General features: G+C 39.0%; 1 protein-coding gene across 1 annotated transcript in view; it reads left to right on the top strand.

Moving 5' to 3' along the window:
- Positions 1–20222, top strand: part of MDN1 (midasin AAA ATPase 1) — a gene marked incomplete at both ends in the record, with an annotated part of 84617 nt that overhangs the window by 49846 nt on the left and 14549 nt on the right. The window contains 23 exons of the mRNA XM_029085850.1: positions 91–223; positions 898–1007; positions 1751–1884; positions 2588–2748; positions 3092–3212; positions 4333–4543; positions 4682–4913; positions 6015–6141; positions 7049–7219; positions 7357–7571; positions 7667–8048; positions 9668–9777; positions 11016–11712; positions 12705–12866; positions 13695–13968; positions 14173–14408; positions 15077–15172; positions 15415–15509; positions 16230–16354; positions 17694–17840; positions 18113–18222; positions 18665–18738; positions 18928–19123. Coding sequence (XP_028941683.1) covers positions 91–223; positions 898–1007; positions 1751–1884; positions 2588–2748; positions 3092–3212; positions 4333–4543; positions 4682–4913; positions 6015–6141; positions 7049–7219; positions 7357–7571; positions 7667–8048; positions 9668–9777; positions 11016–11712; positions 12705–12866; positions 13695–13968; positions 14173–14408; positions 15077–15172; positions 15415–15509; positions 16230–16354; positions 17694–17840; positions 18113–18222; positions 18665–18738; positions 18928–19123 — 4319 coding nt within the window. The remainder of the gene's footprint in view (positions 1–90; positions 224–897; positions 1008–1750; positions 1885–2587; positions 2749–3091; positions 3213–4332; positions 4544–4681; positions 4914–6014; positions 6142–7048; positions 7220–7356; positions 7572–7666; positions 8049–9667; positions 9778–11015; positions 11713–12704; positions 12867–13694; positions 13969–14172; positions 14409–15076; positions 15173–15414; positions 15510–16229; positions 16355–17693; positions 17841–18112; positions 18223–18664; positions 18739–18927; positions 19124–20222) is intronic.

Here is a 20222-nt window from a genome sequence, read left to right as displayed (position 1 = left end):
CCCTAACGTTCTTGCATAAGCAGGAGGATCAAGGAAAGTCTTTCACTGAATAATGTTTCCACTGCTGTCTTGTCTTGTCTGCCTTCCCAGATGAACATGTGATACCTCTGGACCCAAGATGGAATATGCAGTTTTTGGATATCATTAGAAATTCGATGAACTTTGATACAGAAATGGAACACACAGATCAGCTTCTGATCCTTTTGAAGTCTGTAGCAAATCGGTGGGTTACAAAAAAAGGTTGTGAGGATTGTCTGATGACTGTAATCAGTGCTGTGTAAACACTTGCAGTATCTGCCAAGTGTGTTTTTTAGGTTTTGATAGATGTGATCTGAAATACTAGGCAGAGGTTTCAAACAGGTATTGAAACTCTTTGCTTCTATTTTCTGTGGATGCAGACTAAAACTGATCACTTAATATAGGGAGCAGGACTTCTAGCATTCCATATAGACTGGAATACTTCAAGGACAAACCAGAACTGTGGGATAAAACATAAACGAGGCAGAAGCAGCAATGTAAAATCTCTCACATAAAACTTTAGTTGTTCTGCTTTTGGATTTGGATTGCTTTTCCTAATACGAGCAAAAAGTACGCAGATTTTGCAGTTACAGTGTAAGGAAGCAGCTGCTCACATATCCTACAGGTGGTGGTGTTGATCTACTTAGGAGCTCGCTGCTTTTTCCTTCCTAGTGATTGCTGAAGTCAGGAATCTGATCTTTGTGAAGCTTGCTTCTGCAGGAACCATATTCAGGCAGTTAGTTATGGTGCAGTTGATTCTTGTTTCGTAATATCCATGTCACTTTGTGAAATATCAATGTCACTTTGTAGTTCACCATTCTCATAAGGCAGAGGCTTTAAAATGGTACTGAATTTCTAACAAGTTGATTTTTCATTCAGAGCAGTATTATTTCTTGACCGAGAAAAAAGAAGCTACATGGAGAAGAATTTGATTACCAGCAAGAAGCCAAGAAACAGCGTCTTAAGAATGTCTCTAGATTTCCGCAAAGGTGGGTTGATTTTCACTGTTCCTTTTGGCTCTATGGTCAATTTGAAATGTGGTTAATTTGCTCTGTTATGAAACGTGTACTTTAAACATGGTGTGTCGTGAATGTGCAAAGGAAGATTGTGTGAATGCAAGGCAGTTGGATGAGTACTAATATGATATGTAAGGCATTATTCTTAAATTAGATGTACCATTCTGCTACAGCATTTATGTCCAGCCTTTACTAGGTAATGAGTGCATGTCATTTCTCTCTTAATTATCTAAACTTTAGGAAGATGGTGGAGAGAAGCTGGAATTGCATTTTGTCTTTAGCTAGTAAGAATAACCAAGTTCTTCAGTTGTGCTTTTGTTCTAATCCTCTTTCTATTTTACGTAATTAGGATGTTTACTTCTAAAACAAAGGGGGAAAATTTAGTGATGAAATTATGTTGCATAGAAGCAATTGATCAATATTTCCTTCATTATGGATTTTTTTTTTAATATTAAATGTGTTGAGGTGACAGAGAATTGTACAACCAGTGAGGGAGTACTTTTCGTTACTTTGTTTCTTAGCTATATTCAGATTTTTTCTTTGTACAACCAGTGAAGGAGTACTTTTCGTTACTTTGTTTCTTAGCTATATTCCTCCATTCTTAGCTATAACCCTCCATTCACAGAGAGGGTTTAGTGATCAGAAATTGACCTTTACTTGTCATGTTATATGGTTGAAGGATTCAGTTTCTCCCTTTCTTTCCCTCCAAACCTCAGATCCAGGAAGTTACAACTGCCTTCCTCACGCAGTCGTGGTCAACCTTGCTGCTTTCTTTGAACTTTGGGATGCATTTGCATTTCACTGGGTGAAGTCTACTCAAGTGGCCTTAAGTGATGAGGACATGCATGATGTGAGTAGACTTTTCATAGTACATTTGTGGAAGTTATGTGAAATCAGACAGTGTGCAGAACACTCTCTTTAGTTTCAGGGACCATGAATTAAACCACAGTGTTTCTGTTGGTGTTCAGAATATGCCTGACACCAGGCGAGTATCATGTTTATTTCAGTGGCTGTATTAGTGCTCTGTCTTCTCATTTATTCTGTGTGGAAAGTAGGTTTTCAGCCTGCAGATACTCAGGGTGGGAGTTATCTTACCTAAATCTACACACTTGGGACCTAGATACCCATTGTGCCATAGAAGTGCCTGTTTCTGTCCACTAATGGTAAAGGGGATATCTACATCCATCTCAGATAAAGATATCTGAACCTGAACTTCTGACATACCTGTCACAGGGGTGGTTCACTTCTCCTTCTCCCTTTTCAGACCATAATGATCATTTTGCTGAAATCTGACAGTGATATTGTAGACTTGGTACAGGGCTTACTGGGTTTGGACTTGTGTAGTTCCACCTGCCAGCAGAGCCCTGCTGTATTTTCAGAAAACACATAGTTGAACACTAGTTGTGTGCCACTAAGTAAGAAGCATTGCATGATTCCAAAATTAATGGAAGTGACAGTGGTTTTGTATTTTTTTCTTGCTTGAAGTAGGAGGTGTTCTGTAAGACGTAGGGCTCAGCTACGGATAAACTGTAACCTTTTTGGCTTGTTGCTAGATTTTATATGGCTTGCTGTGGCGTGACCGCTTCTGGGCAGTCTCTGACACTCTGACAGTGGATTCGCCAGGGTTGTCACTTCTGTCTCTCCACTGGCACTGGGTTATGAAGCATCTAATTGACAGAATTCCTCAGATGCTTATTGGATCAGACCAGCACAAGTGAGTGGCTTTGGTTTGTATTTCTGTTAAATGGTTGTATAAATTACCCTTTTGTTAGTATTATAGCTAATTAACATTGCTTACTGTTAGTTAGTGTCCAAGTTGTGTTCCATTAGCAATGCAAGTGTGATGTATTATATAGCTGTTAATTTTTAAAGTTCAGCATTGGGCTTCTTGCCCAAAAAATCATTAAGAATTTTTAATCGTTTTCTGTACTTTAAAGTTAAGTTGACCCTTTAGTGGAAGTTTAAGAGAAGATACTCACCTCTCTCTTCAGTCTTTTTGCCTTTTTTTCTCAAATTCTGAGTTAACTCTGTGGGCTTTTTTTGTTTTAATCTCCAAGGGTTTCCAGGGAAATTCAGTCTGTTTCACAGCAGATGCAGAGCTGCTTGGCCAGTCCTGCTGGTATTTCTGCTAATATGAAGATATTACAGAAGTCTCTAGGAAGGCCCCTTCCTTTTAAGGTATTGGTACGCTGTTTGCAAAAGACTTGTATTTCCAGCAATGTCCAAATATGCTTTAAAATAATGGTAAATATCTGTAGCACTTGCTTTCCAGGCCAGCAAAAATACATTCCTTTTGGATTTGTTAGATTGATTTAAAAAAACAATTTCATCATATATTAATGTTCATCTTTTTTATGTGAAAATATTTCAATTATCCAGATAGCATTTCTCCTATTAGTTATGCTAGTGTAGATAGGAGTTATTTAATATAGAGTGGTGGACAAACATAAAAATATTACTACTTGCTCTGTTCTGGAGACTTGTGAATATCAGTATTCCACTTGCTTATTTAGTGAACATATGTGTATAGGGAATAGAACATGTACTTCCTTTTTTACAGCGTAGGGTGGGGCTGCCTTATGACTTACCAAGACAAAGCCTCTTAACTCTGACAGTTTTTTATTTTCTTAAGTTATTTCACCAATTTGTGTCATTCAGTAAAATATATCTTACAGGAAAATTTTCTAAAGAATATAAATCCCTTTTTAAAAGCAGGATGCAGGTAGACATGTAGGTTGCTCATGTTGGTGATTAGTAATTAGACCTAGGCTTTTATGGCCTTATCTGTGACAGATACTTAGCTGTTCAAAAATGCATGTAGTTCTTTGTGTGACTTCAAAGAACACTCAGTGCTTACTGAGAACTTTAGGAGGTTTTTCTGGGCATCCAAATGTATTTAAATTGCAGGTGTAAAATGCCAATTTCTTTCAAGTGACAGTAGCTTCTGGAGTTTTTTATTAATTTGTGTATTTCTTGCCCTTAGTTTAGGTAAGTTACCTTGTTGATGTATTGTTTGTCTAACCTATGTAGTTTCTTCATGAAGGAAAAAAAAACCAAACTTGACAAGGAGGAATTGTGGCCAACTGTTTCAATTTCTGTCGTCTTGCTGTATTGAGTAGGGCTAAAAAAGAATTATTGTTAAGTTGTTGCAGGTTGGTTTATATATACTTATGCTTCAATTGTGTGCATGTGAATTTGAAATCTTAGTTCTGGCTGCAGTCACAGATCTTGTTTGTTGTTTTATTAGCACCGCTGAAACAAATTGTCACTTGTTCAAATGTCCTTTTCGTATTTCTAGGATAAACTGGGCATGGAATGTTTTTCTCAGTTAAAAGTTCTCAGCAAACCACTTAACATCTTGGAGCTAAGAATGGTCTTTGGAGAAAGTAGGTGTCAGGAAAAAATGTGCTGTCTGAAAATTGCTGCAACTGGATGGCAGATGAAGAAAGCATTGCTGCAAGCTGATGGCCTGATAATTAGAGCTAATAATTTAGAAGATGTTAGTCTGGGTAGGTAACACTTTTGAATAGCCTAACACATTTCTACCATCTCCATTCTTTTTGTATACAAATTGAAAGGAGGCAAAATGTTCACTGGCAAGAAATATAGTACATGCATTTATGTGCCTCTTGTACTCTGTCAAACAGGTCAACTAAAGATTTTTTTGAAAGCTGTACATTCACAGCTGAGAGCAGAAGGAGTTATATGTAGTCATTCAGAAGAAAGGTTTACTGAAGGTACCATCTCCAGCCAGTTAGACCCTGCCTTGTTAAACCAGCTCTGCAGTCGGGTTCAGCTGTGGCCTGCAATGGAATGCCTAGGCATGCTCTGGCAGTACAAACTGACAGCAGATTATGTGGCCAAGGCTTGTGCAAGAAGGTAAGAAGACAGTTGGATAAAGAAATCCTATATTCCTTTCATAAGATTCAGAATCCCTAGCTAAAGCTATAACTTTGGTACTTTACATTTGTATGTAAATCTGTGTGTGTGTACATATCTGTGTGTATATACATATATATGTCTGTGGTGCACACATGGTTGTCTACATCCTTGTCTGCATGCAGAATTGCTCTTAGCAGCTATAAAAAGTACCAGCAGAGAGTAGTTTACTGTTATAATGAGGAGGTAGTTTTCTTCTTTTCTAACTTACTTTATTGATGCACATACAGGAATGCTGATGTCCAAACCCCCTTGAAATGAAACACATTAGACTCCAGAAATTGCTTTATTAATGGTAGAATGGATTCTAGGTGAAGGAAAACTAAAGCCTTTTATGTAGTAAATGGTACATAGTATTTTACCTTTGATGGAACAGAAGACTCCTTCATATTAGGAATTAACATGAAAATGTTTATTGCCATGTTGCTGGGGGCTATTGCAGAAAGACTGAATTAAACCTGATGATGGAGAAAGTACGCTAGCATGCTTGCTTCCTTTCATGTAAACTACACACATATCCTTGTAGTTTAAATTAATGTTATTAATTTCAGAAGTTAGTGTCGTTTTAAGGGTCCAAGTGTATTTAATTTTGAACCATTTTACCATTCCTTAAAAGAGACCTCTTCATTTATAGATTTCAGTAAAAGTAATTTTTTTGTGGAATGAGACTCCTAGAATCACTGATTAACTCTTGAATTCTGAAAAGTTCTGATTTTCTCAAGAACTATAAAGCTAGAAGAATTTGTCTCCAAATGTTTTCTATGTTTTGCTGAACTTGTAGCTTATAGCTACAGAAGATGTCACTTCTTCTCCCTTCTGTTGTATTTAGATTTTTCCAACTTTGAAGGGTGCAAGTGTTTTGAGTATTATTTGAGTGTTTGTTCTTCTCCAACATTTAAAATGCTGTTATTTTAACCTTTCAGGAAGTCTTTGTTATTATGACTTTGCCTGCCATTTTAAATTTGTTTTACTATCTAAATGATTTATTTTGTGTGCTCTGCTAACGCATTACTTGGGTTGTGTTTGTTTTACCTGCTACAGGGAGAACTGCAGTCAAGAACTAAGCGTATGTTCAGATCTAGTTCAGCTTATAACTTTTTCCCTGAAGTTGACACCAGCTGCTTCTCACCAGCTATCTGGACTGTGGCACTTGTTACACCTTAATAATGTAAGAACAAGTTTTAGTTTAATTAGTCTTGCAGAAGTTTTCAACAGACTTTGCAAAATAAGTATATGTCTGTAAGATTTTTGCCGTGCAGTTTTTCTACCTGTGCCTGACAATAATTGTTTCTTCTATTAATAGGAAAGGTTATTAACTTTGAACCTGCAAGAAACGTAATTAAAACACAACATTAAAACATTAATCAAACACAACAAAGTCTTAAATAACATAGTTCTATATAATCTAGTTTGGTACCATTGTTCCGTTCATCTGTCACCTAATGGAAAGCAGGAAATTAAAAAGCAGGTGCCAGCCTGGTTGTTCCTGTGTATTCAGAATAATTTTATGCTGAAAAATACTTGCCTCTGTTCCTGTGCCTCTAATTTATTTTTTTTTTAGGTCTGTGTTGCAAATCAGGTAGACTGAGACAGTTATTTGATGCATTTTCTGTAGAGCATTTAGTATGTCAGAGAAATTCTGATCAGTTAATATTTAGCTATGATACAGTGGTGGTTGTGTTCCACAAAGCTCAGGAAATGAGTAAGTTAACTTTAAATGCTTCAGAGCAGAATATGGGGTAGCTTTATCTGTTTCATGCTTATGCAACCTTGTGTATTGTAACAGAAGGTTGCACAGTTGTAGACTAGAGGCTGTATTCTGAAAACTTGCTCTGTAAACACACTGCATATTCATAGACAGAAGGAGGCAGTGCAGACCTCAGGAAGTGGACTCTGTGTTGAGAAGAGATGCAAGCAAATGCTATCTGAATTTGAAAAGGAACTTCAGGAATATCTTGTAATATCCCTACTGAAAAAGTGTCGTACTCTTTTTTTCGTGTGTGTGTGTGTGTGTGCTTGATTCTCTTTTGCTTCCTGTAAATTATTCTCAGCTCTAGGTTTTTCTCTCTCCTTAGATATCCCCTGAAGAAATGTCTGTTCTGTCATCTCAACTAGTTACTGCTGCATTAGCATCCTTTTGGAGTAGTACTTTCACCACAGACCCAGACTACTGGTTGACTTGGAGGCCACTACCTGCAACAGAGGAAAATAACTTTTCTAAATCCCGTATTAACTGCTCTCTGAAGGTTTGTCTCTTTTGATGTAATCAAACAACTAGACTGAATGCTCTTTTATGAAATAATTTCTAAAGCAATACTGTAAGTTCTAGCATAGTCAGTGTAAGCTGCATCTGAACAATCTAACTCTTAATCTCTTAATTTAGGGCCCAGGTATTTTGACCCGAGCCGTTTTCTCAAAGTGCTTCTTTGAAATTCTAACTAGCAGCAGCAAGACAAGCCAGTGGGATGTGAGTGGGCTTCCTGTTCTATCATCATCCCATGTGACACTAGGAGAATGGATGGAGAGAGCACAGCAGCTTCACGAAGTCAGCACAGTACTGTGGACCAACCTGGCTGTCTCTTCAATAGCAGACTTTAGGTATTAAGACCTCTCTTTCACGTACACGTTTAAGACAGGCATGTCACAGAAGTTTGCTTCCCATGTGTAAACTTTTTTCATTCCTTTGCCTGCAGATACACAGATGCAAGACTGCAAGGAATAATGCTAGGCAGACAGCTCTCTGCCCTGGTAGATCTGGTTCCAGTGGATCTTCAAGACAAATTTTTGGAGTGCTGTGAGAAGCTCTACCTCAAGGATCCTGTTGCATATGAGTATCTTCTCAAGATACTTGGAAGCATCACTGATCAGGAGTTACTTCCTAAGGAATTCTTGTTTCTCCTGCTCACTTGCTTGCAGCAGTTCTTTGGGGAAGGGCTTCAGGAGTTACCAGAGACAGCCTGGCGAGGAAGCCTCTGGGTGAATATTGGTTTGGTGCAGATCCAGGTGTGGCTTCCCCAGACCAGGTTTGATCCAGCTGTTAAAAGAGAATACAAGCTCAAGTATACAAAAGAAGAGGTGAGTGTGGAGTGGAGTTGGCTTTTACCTCCATAACATATGAAATCAATGCAAATGAGTTTGCCTTGGGCGTTCTTGGGCAAATCTTTAGTCATGTTTTTTAAACTATATAGTTATAACTTTTTAATATCCTCCATGAATCAGATTTTTCCAAATTTTCATTAAAATACACATTCATCACACAATCTTCACAAACTTCATTCACATCAACAAGAAGAATTCCTCACACCAAAATCAAAATAACATCATCAAAACACCAAACGAGAGTGGACAATTCACACACTATCCACCCCTTGTCCCTTCACCACAATTACAACAGAAATTCCCCACAATCATTCTGCTCTTTGCTTTCTAGCTGTGTTCAGTCCATGTTTTGCCTGTTACCTCTCCCAGTTACTATCCTTATCTCAAATTCCTTATGCCCCATATTGGGTGCCAAAATGGAATGTGGTGGGTTGATCCTGGCTGGATGCCAGGTACCCACCAAAGCTGCTCTGTCGTTGCTCTCGTCAGCTGGACAGGGCAGAGGAAATATAACAGCAGGCTTGTGGGTAGAGATAAGGACAAGGAGATCACTTGACAATTACAGTCTCAGGCAAAACAAGACTCAGCTTGGCAAAATTAGTTTAATTTATTACCAATCAAATCAGAGAAGAGTAATGAAATAAAAAATAAATCTTAAAACACCTTCTGCCCAGCCCTCCCTTCTTCAACTTCACTACTGATTTTCTCTACCTCCTCCCTGAGCAGCACAGGGGGACAGGGAATAGGGGTTTCTGTCAGTTCATCACATGTTGTCTCTGCTGCTCCTTCCTCCTCAGAGGAAGGACTCCCCACATTCTTCACCTTCTCCAGCATGGGGTCCCTCTCACAGGAGACAGTCCTCCACAAGCTGCTCCAATGTGGGTCATTCCCACGGGCTGCAGTTCTTCATTAACTGCTCCAGAGTCGGTCCTTTCCATGGGGTACAGTCCTTCAGGAACAGATTGCTCAAGTGCAGGTCCCCCACAGGGTCACAAGTCCTGCCAGAAAACCTGCTCCAGCCTGGGCTCCTCCCTCCATGGGGCTACAGGTTCTACCACGAGCCTGCTCCAGTGCGGGCTTTCCACAGGGTCACAGCTTTGGGTGCAGCCACCTGCTCTGGTGTGGAGTCCTCCACAGGCTGCAGGTGGATCTCTTCTCCACTGTGATGGTCCTCCATGGGCTGCAGGGGGACAGCCTGCCTCACCATGGTCTTTACAATGCTCTGGTCCCTGGAGCACCTCCTCCCCCTTCTTCTTCACTGGCCTTAGTGTCTGCAGAGTTGTTTCTCACATGTTCTCAACCATCTCTTCTGGCTGCAGTTGCACAGCAGCTTTTTTCTCTGTTCTTAAATGTGTTATCCCAGAGGTGCTACCACCATTGCTGATGGGTTTGGCCTTGGCCAGCAGCAGGTCCATTTTGGAGCTGGCTGGCACTGGCTGCATCGGACATGGGGGAAGCTTCTGGCAGCTTCTCACAGAAGTCGCCCCTGTAGCCCCCACCCCACCACAACCAAAAGCTTGCCACGCAAACCCAATGCAACCTATTTGGTTACCAAAACCAGAACCTCAGAGAATGATTTAGTATTTCCTTTTTAGTTATACCAGCTGGAGTGTGAATGGAAAACAAGTGATTTGTCATCCCAGCTGCATACAGGAAAAGGTATTGAAGATGAAGCAGTCAGCAACTATATTCATCCTCATCTCAGGTAACGTTTCAGACACTTAACTCTTCTCTTTCAAATTGGAAACTTCATCTTTGGAAGCTCAGGCCCCAGAGCATGTTTTTTCCACAGATTAACAATTTTTGTGTTCTTTGGAAATAAGGGCTGCTGATTTGAAAGCATCAATTTGCATATTGAGATGATGAAGAAAAATACAGAAGCTGTTCTGTTTACTTGCAGTGACTCAGGAATTGTTTGTACACACTTTGTACTGCTATAAATACATCAATTAAAGCAGTGGCCTTCATATCTTCATAAAATTGCAGCTATGCCTAGAAGTGAAAGTAAAGCCATGCATCTAAATTATGGCAGTTTCATTAAAATGTGACAATATTGTCATCAAATTGAAATGAGGTGGAATGTGCATCTATCACTGTAACTCTAAGACATCAATAGGTCCCAGTGCTATTTTGCAGAGTTTTTGGACTGATTTGTACTGGTTAGAAATCTCCTGATACGTATTTTAGCAACAGCTTTTGCCTCTGGTGCTGTGAATTAATTAAGTATTGTAACACATAGAGTACACTGACATTCAGAATTTATAGACTCATAGGATGGTTTGGGTTGGAAGGGACCTTTCAAGGTCATCTAGTTCCAACCCCCCTGCAGTGAGCAGGGACATCTGCAACCAGATCAGATTGCTCAGAGCCCTGTCCAACTTGACCTTGAATGTGTAGCCATTTTTGGGGGGGGGCGGGGTTTAGTCTGAGGAACTTGGGGAGGAAATCTTAAGTGAACAGAGATTCCTCCTTTGTGCAGATTTCCAGGTGTTCCTTGTAATGGAGATAAAAACTGTGTATTATTAATTCTTTTTCACTATTAGTGAAGGTTTTCATTTTCATTATTATACATGTAGAGGATCTGATAGTCCTCTGCTATTGCTTAAGGAGAATGATAGTCATTGAAAGCAAGCTCTGAATGGCTGATTTTTACCAATTGCTTCCAGTGATACCACTTGTTCCTTAATGCCCACAGAGCTGTCAGGTAACAAGCAAAAAAGTAATTGAAGTTTGTTGAAGTGTGGGGGGAAAAAAGAGAAGTACATATGTGTATTATATGGGTGTTGCTTCTTTTTCTTTTTCCATATTTGCTGTTTCACACGAAGTAGCAGAATATTTCTGTTGAATCTTTTTATTTATTTAACTGTTATGTTAGATATATATAAACATGTTTATATGAAATATGTTTTTATGTCTAAACCAGTCAATGTTATTTCTCAACAGACTGTTGCATGAAAGAATGCAAAGGTTGAAGGAGCAAATAAACAGTCTTTCCAGAAAAAAGGCTTTCAGGCCTCCAGCTCCATCCTATGATTGCTTATACCAGGAGGCTCACCAGTACATCAACAGCATAGCACGGGTTTCTGCAGTCCAAGATCTTTTAGCCCGCCTTCTACAGTTCCTCCGTGGGGAAAGACCTAAATCACTCCAGGCAATACAAAACCTGTTAAATGAAGAAGCATCTTGGCAACAGTCACACCATCAGTTTAGAAAACACCTGGCAGAGGAGTATGCTGTATTCCCTGATGCCATCATTCCACTCCAAGCTGCCATCTTACAGTTGCAACATGGCATGCGATTAGTGGCTTCTGAAGCTTATGCAGCGCTCAAAAGTTTTGTGCGTCCAGCTGATCTGACCAACCTCCTCACTTCTTTGTTGACATTTCCTTCTGTTAACTGTGCCTTCCCCACTTACTTTGCTCGTGCAGAAATTTTATGCTCGGTGAATTCAGTTGAGGTCCTTCATGGTCTTAAAAAGTATGCTCTGAAGCACTCTGAAGTAGAATCTGAGGGAGCAGAGCATCCTTGCCCAACTCTGGAACAGCTCTTAGTGAACGCTTTGTTGTATCTTCGATGCCATGTGCTATCCAGAGGAGAGATGGACAAGAAATCTCTGCAGCTTTTTAGACATCTGTGTCAGGTAGGAGATGAATGCTAATGGCCAGGATTCTTGCACTAAACTACCCTGTCCCCAGTACAAGACAGACATACGTCTGTTAAAGCAGGTCTAGAGGAGGGCCACAAAAATTATGAGGGCTGGAAACACCCCTCCTATGAAGAAAGGCTGAGAGAGTTGGGGTTGTTCAACCCAGAGAAGAGAAGGCTCCAGGGAAATCTTATTGTGGCTTTTCAGTATATTCAGGGGGCTTATAAAAAGGACAGAAGGAGACTTTTTACCAAGGCTTGTAGTGATAGGACAAGGTGCAAAGGTTTTAAACTGAAAGTGTGTGGATTTACATTGAACATAAGAAATTTTTTACAATAAGGTTGGTGAAACACTGGAACAGGGTGCCCAGAAGATGCCTCATCCCTGGAACTGTGAAAGTTCATGTTGGCTGTGTCTTTGAGCAACCTGATAGAGTGGAAGTTGTCCCTGTACATGGCCGGGGGGTTGGGACTAGATGATCTTTGGAGGTCCCTTCCAACCCAAACTATTTGATGATTCTACCTTGATAATTGTCAGTATAATGTACTGAAACTTTTATTTTCCTTCAATTGAATTGGTAAAAGATAATTTTCATATAATCTAGAATACTATATTAACTTTTTTTGATTTAGCAAGGCATAAAATCATAGCCTGTGGTGGTTACCAAAGATTTATTGATTTAAAAACAAACAAACAAACCACCCCAAACTAAACTTTGCAGGAAGTTTCTTTGTATAGTGGTTAAGAAAAGAGGCTAGAACTTGGCCAGCTACTCTGTTGCATGCTGGATTTTGTGCTTTTTCCTCATTGGTTTGTTGAGAGGGCAATTTACAAATCTTCCTTTGAGTTAGATGGCTTTGATTTACACTGTTGTAGACTGTAGAGGAGGAAAGAGCCAAACAAGATAGATGCTGCCCCTTTGATGTAATATGAGGCGATTTTAAACATTAACTTCTGTGAAAGCATGCTGCTTTGTGTTTTCTTAGGCAATTATAAATGAATGGGATGAGCAGGAACGCCGTGCCCAAGAGCAGGAGGCATTGGAACGCAGTCTGTACAGATACAAAAGTAAAAGTCATGGGAAAGGACGGAGTGAGGAAGAGGAGGAAGAAGAAGAATTTAGGAGGAGATTTCCCCTTCATGAAAAGGTAGCAACTGTAATCAACAAAGATTATGTATGAAGTAGTTCCTGAAAAGACATGCTGTAAATAAAATGAGAAATGAAGCAGTTTTTCCTTCAGCTAAAAGAAAAACGTGCAGTAGATTTTGATAGAAAAGTATTAAGTATTGTGCTTTTAGTTTACTTTTACTCCTGCTTGTAGGACGTTTTTGGAATTAACTTCTGGACTTGAACTGTGGTTCAAGCTAAATAATTCCAAGTTACTGAATTACATTAGTTATTTGTTGTAAAATTCTAGAGTTTGATTCATTTAGCAAGTAAGGTTATTAATCTGCTCAGGTTTAATTACCTCTGAAGAAGGCTCATCTCCTTGATTAAATAAAGCTGTGAGATTTTTTTTTTTTCAAATTTAACTGGCCTGCATTGCTGAATGATTTTTGAAGTGTCTTCACTGATCAATGTTGGGCAGTACAGAAGTGCACAAGGCAATTATGTGTTTTAAGTGCGTCGTTGGGATGTAATAGTTCAGATATTCAAGCAACCAAACAGCGTCAGGGTGGTTTATCAGCTGATGTGACTGCTGTTGCTTTTCCTAAAAGAGATGTAGTTGGCAGCAGCTCAGGGCTCACTGTACTGCACTCTTGCCTGCTGTGGTTATGCCCTTAGTTGTTCTGTTCACCTGTGTTCTGTTTTAGACTGACTTCTGAGCTGTGAGGTAGGCAGTGTATCTATATAGTGTCAGCTCCAAATCATTAGCATATTGTTGCAATGCCAAAAAGTGCAAAAAGGGAGAGGAGGAGGGGAGATATTAAACGAAGATATTATAATTGACCTTCTATTATCCTGTAATTTTTAGGACTTTGAAGATATCACAGCTCAGCCAAGCCTAGAAGAAAAAATGGAAACTGAAGAACCATTGGAAGACCAACTGGAAGTTGATAGAGCCCTTTTGTCCAAGAGCTCTATGCAAACAGTAATGATGGTTCATCAACAGTTGTGCTTAAACTTTGCTCGATCCCTGTGGTATCAACAGAGTCTGCCTTCTCATCAAGCCAAACATTATTTCAGTACATTTATTTCCTGCTATCAGACTGGTGCATGTCTGGTGTCACAATACTATCCTTTAATTGGTAAGATTGCTAGCAATATTTCAGTATGTCTCTTTTCTTCCATACTCTCATCTCATTGCTTATGTGTGTCATATTCTTGTATTCTTGTAATACATAACATGCTAAGGCTTGGGATACAGGGAAAAAAAAAAAAGGAACTTTTTCTATTCAGCTGAAAAAGGAACTAATAGCATATGTGTTGTCTTCCTTTTTTTTGCTTCCTAGGTGCTGAAATGAATTACAGTTTTTTGGGAAGCCAACTTTTAGTTAGCACTCTTCTTCAAAATACCTTTTTTGAGGAATTAACTTCAGACCTTGTGCTGCAGCAAGATGGCCCATATGACTTCTACCAGCATCCTAATATTCAGCAAGTCCGACAGTGCCAACCTGTACTTGATAATTTTGCTAAAGAAGTAAATGGGTTACTGCAGGAATGGCCAGAGCATCCAGTACTTGTGCAGGTAAAGACACCTCAACAAATATTTGGGGAAGACTGGAGCATTGTAGAATTGCTTTTATGTGTAAATATATGTATAGAGATGCATAGATATATGCACCCATACGCTTGCCTAAATGTTGTCTGTATTACTTATGCAGGTGTTTTGAAGCTGTAGCTGTTGCTTCTTAAGAGTTATTAGGTATTATTAGCTGTTCTATTTTGGTTATGAAATGTTAAGTGGTGTTCACTGCCTACTCTGATCTTACAGCTTTAAGCAATTTTCAATCTGCCATACCTCAAAGATTCTTGAGATCTTTTGCTGTTTAGGCTCCTGTTTTTTTCCAAAACACTTTCTTTCATAGTGCTTTAGAAGGGACATCTTTGGTCCCACTTATGGGGCCTGTGTGGCCCTCAGGTTTCTTGACTGATGCAGAAACTTGTAATCGATTTAACGTCTTTGCATTAGGTACATTTGTGCTTCTTTTACCAAGTGCACTGGCCTTCACTGAACTACTTGTGAATTTATACTAAAACAAAGAAGCAGTTTTAAAATTAAAAAAAAAAAAAATCTTATCTCTTGCAGAGGAGGGTTATGCTAATACAAATTAGCTTAACTTTATGACTGCTTCTCTTGAAGATTAGTTGCTGCTATAGCTATAGGTTGAATGCTTGTTTTTTTTTGCTCTGCAGCTGTTAGTTGTGATGGACAGAATCCGGAGTTTTCCACTCTCTAGTCCTCTCTCAAAGTTCCTGAATGGCTTGGAAATTCTTCTTGCAAAGGCACAGGTAAGAAAAGAACTAAGGGAAACTTTGAATTTTTTTTTTTTCCACACTTCCTTATTTATATTGGTACTGTGATAAAAACAACTGAAAACCGTCTACTTGCCAAGATTTGGGGAAGTGAACTTGTTCCATGGTTCCATGCTGTACATGTAAGGAGTAGGAACATAATCCAGAGTACTGCATGACTCTTGCCATGTAAAGACTTAATTTCTGGCTTTGTATAAAGGGGAACTTCTTTTTTCTAGGACTGGGAGGAAAATGCTAGTCGAGCTTTATCGTTGCGGAAGCATCTTGATTTGGTCACACAACTGATTATTCAGTGGCGTAGATTGGAGTTGAAGTAAGAACTGTCCTTCCCTACTGCTTTTTCTTGAATACTGTAACCTTCCAATTCCATACAGCGATGCATTCCAATGCAGAATTGCCTTAATCATGGAGTATACTTCTGTGTGTGTGTGGCTGTCCTAGTAGCAATGTGGGGGGAACAACCACTCAAATTAGCAGCTGTACCGACTCAGTATGAGTATGTCCAGCCCCTGGTGATCCTATGTCTCAGGAGGAATAGAAGCAGGACAGATAACTACAGTACTTTATCCTAATATTTTCCCAGTGTTCTCCTGTTTTCATCCTAGTGTTTACTGAGCCCGTGGTGTTTTGTCTATTTAGCAACCCCCATTAAATTTCCCTTAAAAATTATTGTCCAGTCTCCTGTTAAGACCATGTAAAATTTTTATATCCACAGTATGCTGTGATCAGGAATTCCACAAGTCTGTTTCAAGTTTTGTGAAAAGAAACTTTTGAACCTCACTCTGACTGGTTTTGTTTTACCATCCCCAGTTCCTTCATTTCTTCTCTCATATTTAAATAAATAATGGCAAAGCAGCGATCCTCAAGATTTGATTGTGTATATTAAGCATATGTGCAGATTATTCCATCCTGTAAAATCTTCCTTTAGTTTAGTAGAAACAGAGAATAAAGTTTGTGGTGTTTTGGAACCCAAACTACCCACAACATTTTTGCTTTATTTTTTTTCTTCTCTCCCCTTCCTTATTGTTACCAGTTGCTGGTCAGTAAGTTTGGACAATATTATGAAGCAGCATGTAGAGAAATCCACAAAGCACTGGTTCTCAATCTATCAGATGATTGAGAAGTATGTTCAAGAACAGACAGAAGCAAACAAAGAAGGTAAGTGCTGTCCTTATATGAATGTGTGATGTAGTTCCAGCAGTTACTAAGGAGGCATAATTAAGGTCCTAAATGCCAGAATTTGGCAATGCGCTTTCAGTTGTAGTTCTTGTACCCTTTGCCCTACAATAAATTCTGTGACTGCATAGGGTCACAGAATCACAGAATATTAGGATTTGGAAGGGACCTCAAAGGATCATCTAGTCCAATGCCCCTGCCAGAGCGGGAACCTAAACGAGATTACACAGGAAGGCGTCCAGGCGAGTCTTGAATGTCTCCAGAGGAGACTCCACAACCTCCCTGGGCAGCTTGTTCCAGTGCTGTTACCCTCAGTGGGTCTTCCATATAGAGTGAACTTCGCTTGGTATTTATTTCTGGAACCACTTGTGTCTCTCATAGGGCTGACAGTGTAGGTCATGTGAAGAAAAGTTGTCTGTAAAAAGCATCTGAAAGAAAGTAGAACTGCAGTAACTGTATGTCATGCACATACAAATATTTCAGACAGATTTGCAGGGTAGGAGGCCTCCATCTGCAGCTGGAAAAGGCACCTCATTTTTTTTTAACTGCGTAAAGCAAGACTCATATCTCAGCTGAACTGCTTTTAACATTCTGTATAAAGCCTAGAGAATTCTTACAGTAAATACGTTGTGGTACATACTGTTCTTAGCAAATCTGTCGGCAGCTGTTCATGTTACATAAAATGGGGGAAAGAATATAGCTCTCAATCCCTTGCCTCCCCAAAATCTGGTGAAATTGGAAAGAATAAAGGAACATCCTGTGGTATGAGGCAGGGTTCTTCCAGTCTTGTGACTAATTAATGCACTTAGTTGATGAGCTTCAGATCCTTGTTATTTTACATCTCCAAGTGGACAGTATGTCTTCTCCATAGTTAATGCTCTAAAGACACTGTATTCTCTACCAGATACTTCTAAGATCTCTTTCTGTCTTGATGATTTTGAGGAGTTAAGGAACTGACAGTGACTATTTTATAATAAGACACATCATGACCAAAAAGCCATTCATTCATAAAGAATAGCAAGTATTCTTTAAATACTTGATGCGCTCTGAAATTGGACAACATGTAGCTGACCTCCTCATTTGCCATCTTACCACTGTCTCTTTTGCCCCCCTTTCTTCCAGTGTGATGTTTGCTGTTTTTATTTACTAGTAAATTAGAATTTTTCCCCTTCACGCCTCTTTCCTGTTTTGTTTTGAGCCTTTCCTAGTAGAGACCTGATATTTAGTTAATAGTTTACAAAGAGCAGACAACAATTTTCACATACAGGTGTTTTTTTTTTTTCCTCTCACTTTCCTTCTAAATTTCTGTTGCAATGTTCAGAAACTGAGCAAATGGATCTGAAAACGCTGGTCAGCACACTACAAGCTTTCATTGAAGGATCCACGCTGGGAGAGTTTCATGCACGACTTCAAGCACTGCTGGTTTTCCACTGCCATGTCTTGCTGATGCCTCAAGCAGCAGAAAAGGGTAAGTTGTTAGCATTACATACATTGAGTCTTTACAACAACCTGACCATTAGGTATATAAGACTTTCCAAACAGATCACTAAGCTTATAAATACAACATAAGCCTGTGCTGCTGTTTTTCTCATTTTCATGAAGAATACCATTGGCCAGTTTACCCCATCTTTTGGTGGTGCTCAGCTTTGTGATTACAAAAGAAAACTGGATGCATTTCTCCTCTTGATACTGAAGAATATTCTGTTTTAAAATAATCTTATTATTGTCTGTCCCTTCTAGACGTTCTGTGCAGCATCCTGTGGAATCTATACAATTATTATAAGCAGTTTTCAGAGTGTGTGGAGACCAGAATCACTGAACTTCGTCAACCTATAGAAAAGGAACTTAAGGTAAAGGGAAACTTTGCTCAGATAATATACTGACCTAATCAAAGGAACAGTGGAGCAGATATTATTTTGTATATAACTTGTATATCGTGACTCTGTTGGCCACTGAAGTCCCTACTACACATTTTCTTTGGCAAGGATTTATTTTTGAGGTGGGAGGTTGGTTAAGTCTTCGATGTTTGGTCAGTCCCATTTAGCCATGGAGGTTTCTATCCAGTAGTGAAGCCCCTTTGGATTTCACAACATTTGGCTGTGTAGCAGTTTGAGTGTAAACTCGTGTATTAATAGAGTAAGATGCTGATGCATTTGCTCATTTACTGAAATGTCTTGCCTTTTAAGACCACCAGATCATCATAGCTGATGAGATTTAAAGATAATTTTTTATATGCAAATACTTAATTGCATGTATATAAGTAATCCCATTGATTATTTATTTTCCTAATAGGAATTTGTGAAAATTTCGAAGTGGAATGATGTCAGCTTCTGGGCTATAAAACAATCAGTTGAAAAAATACGCAGGTAAGTCAGAGCTTGGAATTAAACTCCCTATTTTGAATCTTTCTTCTAGAAGATTTCTCTATGATGTTAAATTTGAATGCAAGCGTGTTTCTTTTGGTCATAACACAGTGGAAACATTTATTTCCAGCAGCTGAGAGATTTCCAGGATTATAAACCCCAGTAATATTTTTACTTTGCTTTGGTAATTAGGACCCTCTTTAAATTAATGAAGAAGTTTGAAGTTGTTCTGGGTGAGCCATGTCAGCCTGCCTTGGTGGAAATTGGTAAGGAAGAGCAACTGGACTGCTTGCAAAAGCAGGAAGAATCTGAGAACAAAGAGACCAAAGTTCAGAGGCTAAACAACACATTAAGAAAAATTTTGTCTGCTAGAACAGATATTGCCAAGGTGACTGTGTTCTTTATTCTAATTGTGGGAAGGATTTTTTTCTGTATTATTATTTTCAAGTTGCTTTTCAGTGATTTATGCAGAAAAATCTTATGTAAGTGTCAAATCTGTTGAATATATCAACCTTCTGGTCTTACTTGTGTTCAGTGTTATGAAACACTGCAGATGGGTGGGAATGCAGCGTGGAAAGACAAGCATGTTCTGTATTGATTTGGTACAATCAATATCTATGCTCTAATACAGAGATGACAGCAATTACACATTTCATCTCCAAGTTGCCTGCATATTGGCTGCAGCAATTTGTTACTTCCCTTTCTAAACAAGGATCCAGAGACATAATCATGGAGCTGTAGGATTTGTGCGTATTTAAGTTCTGATCGAATAAAAAAAATTACTTTGAGCTGAAATCTAATCAGATGCAAGGAGACAGTTGTAACTCATCAGAATTTGGGAGTGAGTGGGAAATGCTCCATTATTCTCAGCTTCCAAGGTTTTGTTCAGTTTCTTCATACCAGGAATATGGCTGATCTTGCTCTCATCGTGTGACAGTCAGGAGGGTAGAGTGAGGAGGCAGAAATCTGATACAAATCTGATGCGTTTGGTTGTGGGTTTGGTTGGTGGTTTGTTTTATTTGTTTGTTTGCAAGCCTGTTACTAATAATCAACAGGGTTGTTTGTTTTGCTTGTTGCAGTTTCATGTTGTTTTCATTCCTTAAACAAGATGCATGCAAACTTAATCAATACAAACCCTAGGGATTGTCTTCGGGTGCACTGGGGGACTACTTCTGTTATTAAATAATTTCTATTTGCATACTATTATTTTTATGCTTTAGCAGTGCAGTTAAATTTGTATCTAGTGGAAAGTAAGTGATGGTGTTCTTACCTAAGGCCCTGAGGGCATTAGTGATTTCTGTTAATGCGCCTTTGAGCTTGGAAGGCTGAGGAAGCTGAACTGAAGCAGTTAGAACCTCAGTGAAAGCAGTCATGAAAAACACTTGAGAGAGTAGGATCATAGCATCTTCCATTTGTTTGGCTGTTTTCAAAACTACTGTATGCCTGACATGCATATATTGTGATTTTCTTCAAGTGTTGGTGCTGAA

Source organism: Antrostomus carolinensis, unplaced genomic scaffold, assembly GCF_000700745.2.
Source record: "Antrostomus carolinensis isolate BGI_N321 unplaced genomic scaffold, ASM70074v2 scaffold1547, whole genome shotgun sequence".
NCBI classification, from domain to species: Eukaryota; Metazoa; Chordata; class Aves; order Caprimulgiformes; family Caprimulgidae; genus Antrostomus; species Antrostomus carolinensis.
This window is presented reverse-complemented; position numbering and strand designations above follow the sequence as displayed.